Source organism: Toxotes jaculatrix, chromosome 3 (assembly GCF_017976425.1).
Source record: "Toxotes jaculatrix isolate fToxJac2 chromosome 3, fToxJac2.pri, whole genome shotgun sequence".
NCBI lineage: Eukaryota > Metazoa > Chordata > Actinopteri > Toxotidae > Toxotes > Toxotes jaculatrix.
In genome coordinates, this window is record NC_054396.1 from 27,988,458 (window position 1) to 27,999,208 (window position 10,751).

Here is a 10,751-nt window from a genome sequence, read left to right on the forward strand (position 1 = left end):
TGTGTATACGGCTGTGTCTCTGTGTAAGCAGAGTCTGTGCTGTGTCACTGAGTTTACGTTTGCATGAGTGAGAAGTCAGAGAGCTACCTGTCTGCAGGGCCTCCTGGCCTGACATAGGTGACCACTAGGGGGCGCGACTTGTGCCAGTCCTCCTGCGTACCACCTGTAAAGAAGAGCAGGGCAAAGCAGATCACACTAAACTCTGGACTCACATCCTCCATTTTAATATTACAAAAACTTAAAAACATGCTTCTGCTTTTACCCCCTAAGAATTTTACTGTTCTGCAAAAACACAACGCTGACAAAATCGCTCTCAGTAACGGGCTACTTTATTTCAACAGGCATCAAGACCCCACAAGTTAATTTTCACACTAAACATTGTAATTGATGGCTGCCCGGAACGCAGGAAATCAATCTGAACCTACAAAGTGTGCTTTAGAAATGGTCAGCAGAAATTTATACAGTTTGTGCTTAATGGAATGAAGCCTTTAAATCACCATAAACTTCCTGCTAATCATTAGTCGTTCGAGTGTGGCGTGCTGGACAAATGGCATCAGAAAAACACAGACTGCAACTTCATATTTCTCCTTGATCTTTTTCCTACTTTTGCAGCCTCATTTTATTTATTTATTTATTTCAGTAACCAGCACAAAGAAATGATGTAATGTCGCTATTTTTACAAGACAGGAAAGAGTGACAACAGTCTCTTTAGTGTCAATTATAACTATTCACATAGTCCTCCAAACATACAGTAATTGGTTTATTTTACTGATGGTTACCTCTCATGACGAAACCAAAGCTATTCCCCTCTTTGTGCAAACAGATGTCGATTGTCTTTGATATAACCCCTGAGGTGCTGTCTGGTGCTTTAAGAAGCGAGAAAGAAAGAATGAGAGAGAGAGAGAGAGAGAGAGAAGGAGAGAGAGAATTTATTAGTGAAAGAGAGAGAAAAGTCATTTATACTCTTGCTGTTAAGTTTTTATTGTAGCATTTTCTAAAATACTTTCCTGCTGTTGCTGCTATAATCAAACAGAAATGAAGGTCTGTTCACATTCATCGAATTTTAGATCATGCCAATGGAGCATAAAGATTTCATATGCAGTGAGTTTTCCTTAATTGTTGTTACTCTAGCTAATAACCACAAATTCCATCATCTTAAATTGTTAAATTGCATATGATAAAATAATGTCACATATTTAGATCAGTCAGATTCAGACTGATGTGGACTCTCTGTATTACCAGGTGTGCAGACTGACAATGGCTGACAATAAAAACAGGGGATCCATTAGAGTGGGCATGTTGATTCAGCAGGTATTGGGGATACAATGAAATAGTGCCATTCGAGTGATAGATCTGTGGGTTTATAGCTTTTCACATGAGAAAACAATGTTCAGCACTTCATGACACTATGACAAAGATTATTTAGAAATTTCACTGCGAGAGTCGTTTTATTCTTGCGATCGCCAGGGAAAAAGCAGAGTTACAGAGTGACAGGATGGATTTTTTTTTCTGCTGCAGCCCTGTGCACCAGGATCCCAGCTGCACCAACAGCCGTCTGCCTGAAATGAATGAGACGGCTGCATGTTTTCAGCCCAGAACCCTGAGAACTGCATTCACACTACGATGATGATTCTGCATCTCCCGATCTACATCCAAGAGCCCAAGTTCAGAGCCAAACCACATAATAGTACAGGTGTGGAGGTTTGGGTGGGGGGCCTGCAATTAATGTGTCTTTTTAATAACTGTAATTACCACCTTTTTCCTATCCTCAACCACGTGTTAAGTTGGACTCACCATAACTTACCACAGTCACCATGCACAGACACTGTAAAAATCTAAAAATGTTTTGCAGAACTGGCTCTGAACAGGTTTGCCCTTTTCACACAGAAATAATGTTGGACTGGACGCAGCCCTGCCGGAGCCATCGCTTCATGACTCTATAAACCACACAACAGTATGTGATATTGAACTAACGTGTACCTGTAGGGGGCAGTTCATACTCCACCTCCAGCAGAACTCTCTCCCCTACGTTCTTCAGTAAGCTGATGATCTCTTCATGCCGCAGTTTGGTCAGATTGATGCCGTTCACCGACTTGATGTAGTCGCCAACGTTTAGCTGATCGCTCCTGCACAGAAAAGGGACGAAGGCATGTAAAAGTGTAGAGGACACTGGGTTTAATCACAGTCGTATTATAACAATCAGATGTACGTTGCTTTGAAAATGTGGCAGTTTTCCTTTAAGACCAGTTTCTTTTTTCATTCATGAGTGAGTCACCCACCTGGCCGCCAGTCCTCCAGGTCGCAGGTTCGATACCCGTGGTTTCCCATCCTTGTCAGTTCCTCCTGAGATGGTGAGGCCAAGTGTGCTGCCTTCTTTCTTCACCAGCTCCACCATGGTTACCCCCCGCAGAGCTTCTAACCAAAAACACACATACACATAAAGACAAATGCACACACACAAAACAGGCAAAGAGAAGGACGTACCCACACACACACACACACACACACACAGAAATGTACACAGACATATACACACAGTTGAACACACAAAATACAGCAGAGAGATAAGCGGTTAGTGGATGCCCTCTGTCCATCCTGATTCCCAGATTAAAGCGAAGCCGAGATACAAGAAAGATAAAGTACAAGACATTTGCCGCTGTGTGTCCTTGACTGATCCCATGTCGGCATCGGTATAAAAGAATCAGCTGAAATGACTAAAATGTGAATGTGAAGGTCAGATGAAGATAAGCATCAGTTAATGAGAATTAACAAAGCCTCATTGTTTCTAGAAGTCATTCCACTTGAAAAGTCCCTGGCAGTGGTGAAAAGGTTAAAATACATCAGCAGTAACAGCAGATATGCACAACAGCCACAGACCTATTCACAGGAAATTATCAGAGTTAAAACTAATTTTCTATGACAGACATAAAACTGTAAAAAAATCTGTTGAATAAAATATTTTATCTGTAAAATATCCCATAAACAACCTTTAAAACCACTATTCTTCTTCTTATGATTATTATAAAATGCAGATAATATGATATTTCAGGACAGGATTTGATGTACTAAATCTCCTAACTGAAAGCAAGACTACCGACAAACTCTGAGGTCGTGTTTAACTTGTGTAAAGCTACAACCCTCCACTGAACCCGCTGAAGGGAATTCTCTGCGGACTGTGATAACAAGGATCAAGGAACGGTGGACCACTCTGGCTATTTCAACAGGAGGACAAAACATTATTGTACAGTGCTACAGTATATTCCCTAAACACTTAATTAAACTACTGTATAAACAAAGGATTCCCTGTATTCAGAAAAAAACTGCATGTAACCTCTTTTTGTACAGCTATTAACTGCAGCAGGCCAGTTATTCTCAGGATAAGTCAAGGCTTGATGAGGTAAACAACTTAATGGGTTGACTTGGGAAAGACACAAGTTCGGTTCACCTTCATCCTTCTGCTGCTTTGAAGTGAGAGTTTGCCACAAAAGTTCATGAAGAAAGGTTTGTTTCTCCACGACTGTGTGCAGTTATCTGATATTTCTTCTACAAAACATATCAGGTTTTATACACACACACACACATACAAAAAAATGTTCCTCTGGAATGCAAATGGATGCAGACAGAGTTAGAAAGGACGTGAGATTTTATTTCTTTATCGAAAAATATCCTCACTTGAAGAGAATTTGCCAGAGATGAGAGAGGTTTGGACAGTAGCTAAGGCTTTGGTGATAGTTTTAACAGTCGAATCACAGAAAGTTCAGGCCAAAACTGAAGGAAAGAAAACCGTCTACTGTTTTCCGTATGGACTGAGCTTACGCTGGTACGTTCTGCCTCCAGGAAACTGCCATATACCGGCACACTAACACTGTCTAACACAGCTTCCACCTTCTCCTGCCTACCTGCCTTTTACCAAACTAACTGCCAGACATTTAAATAAGTATTAGTGTAGTAAATAGTGTGACAGCCTCACATGAGACTCACTGCGTGACAACGTTTAGCTTTAGGCAGTGCAGCAGTGCAGGTGAGTGACTGAATCAAGGTTTCCCCTCGGGGCTTACTGTAGCTGTATGCTGTCAGACAGTAGACTCAGTGTCTGTTAGCCTGTGGATATTACTCCTGATCCCTGCTGTCTGTGGACTATGGAGAGACTCACTGCTGCAGTTTGGTTAAGTTACACAAATTTTAGTGTTAGTTTTAATAATTGTTTTGCATTTTGATTTAAACAGCAAAGATATCTCTGATTGTTTTTCCTTTTTTCATTCCACAGTCTTTTCCCTTATTAACCCCAGCGCCTACATTACCCACAATGCAACTCAACCACTGACAGTTCAGTTGGAGACTGGAGTGTGTAGCAGCGGCTAATGCAGCCTTGAGCCGCAAGACTCAAACAGAGATGAGATTCTTCAAGTTACATCACCGAAGGTAAGACTTTGCTCAGCTCTCTAACTAGTGCTCCCAATGACCTGGAAACTGACTTTCATGTGTAAAACCGGCGCACTTTAAGTGAAAATGTCAAATGGAGTAGAGTGTTATGGGCTGCTGCACCTCAGTGTAAGAGGAAACGACAGAAGTATTATATTCCTACAAACTAAAGTGCATTTCACAAAGGTGGGAAGAAGCCAGCAAAATCAAGCTCGTCTACAGAAGGTTAGAGATCAGAGTTAGGTGATAGAGAGTGAATAATGTTAACGTGTGTCTCAAAAATATCCAAAGCAAATTAAAGAGATGCAGAGATCTGTCTCTGCATTGTCTTTATTTGTATCTTTATCATTTACACATATTCATATGCACACAGGCAACAGGAACCACTGAGTGAGTACTGCAGATAAATAGATATTTCACTCAGTACATCCTCCATGCACACTCCAGCACACCCCCACACACACACACACACACACACACACCCACACCCACACCCACACACACACAGGTGAGATGAAGCTTTGGTGTGATAGATGGCTAGATTAGGTAAATCCCTCAGGCGACACTCAGGATCAGTGAGGTGCTTCACACCACAGTTATCTCTGGTGGATATTACTCCACACACACACACACACATTCACACAAACACACACACTTTATCTGCAGCAAAGCACTCGTTCATTAATTAGCCCTAGTGCCGTTCATATTTGCATAAAAGCACCAAAGCTTTTACAAATGTTGTTCGATGTCATGAAAATCTTCTGAACTGAATCTATCAGTTTTTCCCTCAAACGATGCAGAAGTGGCCAAACTGGACTTCATACATGTTATCTACAGCTTTATGTTGATGCACAGGGAATCTAGTTCAGACATTACTATACTATACACTGCACAGAAAGAAATTAATTGAATTATTTCCACTGTGTAAGTGTTGTAGAAGTGGCACAGACCGACTTTGTATGAATCATCTGTCTGACACCACGACAGCACATCTGCGGACTTACCTGTTAGCTAGCCACTCAAATGAGGCGGCAGAGACCCCGCAGATGTGCGGAGCTACGTCCAGTGTACATTCTCATCCTACAGCCTACTGATCAGCACACTCAGGCTCAAGCTCATAAAAATGACAACACTGATAAAACAGGAAGATTCATGTGTAAGTAATATGCTGTGGGAGGGGGCAATCGAATTCCAATCAATGAATTATGTGTCTCTTCAAATTTGTTCGAACTTGATTTTTGGAAGAAGTGCCTCTGTCTCACACACACACACACACAGACACACACACACACATTCCAGACTTACATACGTGCTTATACAGCTGTACCCCTGGATAAAAGGGAACGCTGGAACCAGACATGGGGCTGTGTTATGTCACTGCACACGGATAAATACAGACTGATAAAGAGATGAGGTGAAAAAGTGCAGAGAGATGGAAAAGAAACAGAGACAGAGAGAGGATGGAGGGATTTGTTCGAAGTGATAAAGCAAATAAAAGAGAAAACCTGATGAAGGAGACCGACAGAAATGGATGATTTGATGTGTGAAAGAAGGTAAAGAAAAACACGCAAAAACATGCAAAGGTGAAAGTTCAGTGACTGCTGTGGGGTAACTGTCTCGTTGCTTTTTAAAATGGTTGCAGGCCAAAGCAAAGAAAACCAAAATCTAGTCCTCCTGCAGTAATCCATCTTCGGGTAATAAACTTTTCTGGTGGCTTGCACCTTCCCAAAATAGCAGCTGTGCTTGCACACAGAAAACTCACCGCAACATAACTTGACTTGACTGACAACTTTTTCACTGTAAACTGACACATGGCATATGTGATAGGTTGGTGTGCTCACTGTCCCGGGTGTGTGCAGAATCCAGACTTGTATTTCATTCATAAACAGAGCATCCACTCCGGGTGGAGACAGAGCAGATGGGCCTTTAGCTCACCTTTTGGGCAGGTTTATGCCTGAATGCCTGACATAGCTGGCAATAAAATAAAAACTGAGTAATACTTTGACCTTTAATGTTCTTACTCAGTGTCAAACTAAAACAACCAAGATTTCTGCATCTCCTTGCTTTCGTACTATAATATATCTCCTCCTTTCAACATTTAAACCAGCACCATATAAATTAGGAAGAGAAAGGTTTGATTGTCCTCAATAAGGGCAGATGGGTTTTGAGTCCTTACGAAAACACAAGATAAGGAATTAATTTAATGTGTGAGTTTTAATGATAGATGCATATCATGGCCGTACATATTAGAACAAAATAGTTTTGTGGATGAGTTTGCACTGAGGGACATTCTGAGACCAAACACATCTGTTCAGAACCTGTGACCTTGTTGTTATCAGACTCGGTCTCTGACACGCTGCCACTTACACATAAAAAAAAAAGTAGAATCTGATCAGAACCTGATAGAGAACTAGAGAGAAAATGACCCAGATGGGACGGAGATAAGCTGTCTCAGACTCATTAAGTAAATAGCTGTTGTTGCCAAATTCTGCTGTGGGCAACTGGGAGAAATTATGACAAGAGATCATTATAATGCTCCAGTGAGGTGATGCAGAATCTGGATAACACAGATTTCAGTGGTTTTCGAAGTATTATAGACAGACAGACAGACAGACACTGACAGATAGAAAGACAGACAGACAGACAGATAGATAGATAGACAGAAGTGGGATATACCTGGTATACTGTGTCTTCTTGAGGCCATGGTTTGTTCTGGTCCGGAGATATCCTTTGTTTTTCCATATGGTCCATCATCTAGAGAGAACAGAGGCACAGAACAAACATTTAGAGGTCATTTTCTTTTCTTTTTTTGGTTTAAAAAAAGAGTTGTTTATTGTTTATTGTGTTAATGTTAAAGCAGCAATATTCTGACAGTGACAAAAAATAAATAAACTGTATATGTGACCCTGCATATTAGAAATCGTATGCTTTTGGGTGTAAAGCAGAAGGATGAAGGAGTTATTGAAGCTGAAGATTAATTTCACAAGGTGAAAGTGATGACAGCTCATTAGATAGTAAAAGGTGTTTAGGTGGGAACTTTGAAACGAGAGGTCGGGCTTAAAGCGTCTCACAGCATTATATGACTGTTTGTACCAAATACACAACAACAACTCAGACAAGAATCTGCTCCACAATGACGTCTCTACATGCATAGTTTTTTTTTTTTTTAGAAATTTCTCTGCCTTGGACACTTGTTAGTGAGCGAAGAGGCAGCCGTCACCTTCTTAACCCAGAAATCCACATCATTAAAGACGTCAGGTTTTGTTCTCGTGCCAAAGAACAGCAACACATATGCAAAAATGTGCACCTGCCAACAGTCACTCATCACCGCATCCATTTCAGCTCCCTCTCAACTCATGAATCACATCTTCCTCCTCTACTGCCCTCTCTTTTAATAACGGGAAACTATTCTCAACACTCCCCTCCACACGAGTGCTGACGAACATGATAGATGTTATTAATTGTCTGTTTATTTGACTGGTCTGAATGTCTGGCATGAGACTGATGAAAGCTGTAGAGAGGAGCCTGAAAATACACATCTATTATTGGTTTATTCTTATTTCCTCCTTCTCTTCCTGTCGCAGTGAGCAGATGCAGCCACAGCAGGTCGCCCTGTGTTAAAGAGCCGCAGCACGCTCTTTAAATTCAGTGTCAGAGGTGTTTCCTTCCTGGCAGGTGAAACATTGGTAAGAATCATACAAAAATACTATGTGACTACTCAGAAAAACCCTCTCACATGATCTACTCAGCACTATCACAAGTGCAGGTGTATACATAGCCTTGTAAGTGAGATTTTCCAGGTATCGTACCTGTGTAGTCAGTGAGTGTTGATGAGTTTAGTCCCCTCCCTGGTTGAACAGCGACACAGAAGCCATCATTGTTATATATCACGGGGGGGAACAGATGTCCTGTTTTATAGTTTCAGGCAGAGACATGTGAAGATTTTAATATTTGATAAGACTGAAATTCATTTCTGTTCAGATCTCCACAGGTGTCTGAACCTGCACTGTTAAACTGATGAATAGACAAGAAATGCTGCAAGCTGGAGCCCTGCAAGGACTCATCACTTTCTAACTCCAACACTAAACCACCAGCCAAGCAATCAATCAACCAGCAAATCAATCAATTAATCAATCGATCAGTCAGTCAATCAAGGCCACATGAAAAATGAAAGAGCAAATAAAAGAGATGGAGGGTGGAATAGATGTAAATCACTCAAAACTAAGCAGAGGAAATCTAACCCAGCAGCAGGGCTTCCGTTTCAGCCGTGCAGCAGTGGATCTCTAGTTCCAGTCTGACAGCGCCACCTACTGAACGAAACGTAACGGCAGTAACTTGCCTGTAGGTGGTTATAGTTTCAGGCTAAACTCTGCTCTGAATGTGTCTTTCTGGTTATTTTGGAGAAGGACAGAGGGAGGAGCAAAAGAAAAAAAAAACCCAGGAAAGTAGCGATGGCTGGCAAAGATTTCGCCTGAATTTGCAATCTACCTTCGCCTGTAGGAGGCGGTATTGATGTAAAGTATCCCCTTTTCTAGGTTTAAACTTAAAACTCGTCTGAAACACTGAGTTTCACTTTAAACGATGAGTATTTTTCTCTGGTGTCTTGGAGTTCATCATTTTAGTTTTCAGGTAGCCACAAACCTTTTTTCATGAACACTCTGAGATTCCTGTGTACAAACAGTATTTTAAGGGTCATCAGTGATATATAAAGGGGATATAACGTGTTTTGCTAACCCACACTCTTTAACTCAGTTTGACAGCAGCTGTGACAGTGGAGCTGAGGCTGTTGTTGTTGTAGCTCTGAGGGGAGAGGATGTGTCCTACTTTACAACCTCTGCTCGATCAGAGGGGTGGGATAGCTTTAACAATTCATAAGCCAGTTCTCAACTACTTTCATACCCTACTCCAGAAGTGTCATTAAGTTGCATTATAATGAGGGACAATTAGACCACTGCTTAAACATAAACGTCTCTGCTAAACTTGCAGAATAAATATATATATTTTTAATACTTTTCAGCACCTAAAGCAGCATTTTAAACCAGCTTACCACCATCAACGGAGCCAAGAAATTGGAAAGGATTTTAATACGCCAAGTGTCCTGCAAAATCCTTTATCTCCTGAGTTGTGCTTCTAATTCTCCTTTAAATTACATTCACACTCTGGTCCACAAGACTGCCTTCGAGTCTCAATTTCACTGTAGGAAAAAAAAAAACTGCAGCGGCTAGTTTGTTCCCTAGCTATTGACTCAAGCTCCTGTATGTAGGACATATTTCAGGATACCGTCACCAAGCTTAACTACTGGTGTTAATTTTCACATACTTAAAATTTTCAAGCCCACAACAGTGGCTCAGTGGTTAGCAGTGCGGACTTGTGGAGTTATTCATTATAACTGCATGGATTTCCTCCCACAACCCAAAGACATGTAGGCTGGCTAAACGTGAGAGTGAACGTGTTTTGTTTGGCTTCATATGTTTTTGAGCTGTGGCGGACTGGAACACGTTTATCCATCCTTCAGTTTTATCCATTCAACCATTTTTGAAATGGATAAATCCATCACTGGCAGGGTTTTGGTGAAAGATCCACAAATTTTCGGGGCGAGATTTGCTCCTCGTTTCTTGCTCTGAACCTTTGTTTGACGCTTTTCTGTCAACTCTGCTTTTAGATCTTCTTTATTCATATTTGGCGGCATCATATCATCCTTCCTCTCATGTTCGCTGGGTGCTGCTCTTTAAATATCACAGAGATCCTCTCATTGTGACTTTCATAAAGCGCCATCCACCATGAAGCATTTTTCTTTCCCCGAGTAAATAAAAGAGTTTGGTGAGGCAGCCGAGCTGTTTCAGAACTGAGGTTTACAAACCTCTGATGAACTCCTGAGCATAAAGAATAACTAAACACCAGGTTTTGCTGGTTTTACTTGCAACTGCACCCAACAGTGATGCCACAGTGCCTTTGAATATGCCTGTGTATCACTGCAGCACTGGAGGTGGATTTTCTGCAGATGTTAAGCAGAATGAATTATGACTTAAAATCCAGTTTCTACATCCATCGTGTTTAACCACAAACTTTTAAACCCACTCGACAAACAGACCTTTGATCTATTTTCTTTCTGCGGATCTTTGATTGCGCTCGATGGCAACTTTATAAGTGTTCACTGTCAACCTTCTTCACCCAGTAACAGTGAAAATACCTGAACCTGGCACCTAAAGCAGACTTCAATTTATACTAAACAACCTTTCAGGGCTGACACACATTTGACGTCAGACACAAATCTGGGATGTGTTTGATGTGAAAACCTACATTCTCTATGAGTCTTCTGAAGTTCTTCA

The 10,751-nt window shown here is 41.2% G+C and overlaps 1 protein-coding gene across 1 annotated transcript in view; it reads right to left on the reverse strand.

Moving 5' to 3' along the window:
* Nucleotides 1–7,156, reverse strand: part of LOC121179885 (glutamate receptor-interacting protein 2-like) — a 35,376-nt gene extending 28,220 nt beyond the window's left edge. The window contains exons 1-5 of the mRNA XM_041035007.1: nucleotides 7,099–7,156; nucleotides 2,280–2,415; nucleotides 1,975–2,126; nucleotides 780–860; nucleotides 88–163 (exon numbers count right to left, since the gene is read on the reverse strand). Coding sequence (XP_040890941.1) covers nucleotides 88–163; nucleotides 780–860; nucleotides 1,975–2,126; nucleotides 2,280–2,415; nucleotides 7,099–7,126 — 473 coding nt within the window. The 5' untranslated portion in view covers nucleotides 7,127–7,156. The remainder of the gene's footprint in view (nucleotides 1–87; nucleotides 164–779; nucleotides 861–1,974; nucleotides 2,127–2,279; nucleotides 2,416–7,098) is intronic.
* Between the last annotated feature and the right edge of the window lie 3,595 nt (nucleotides 7,157–10,751).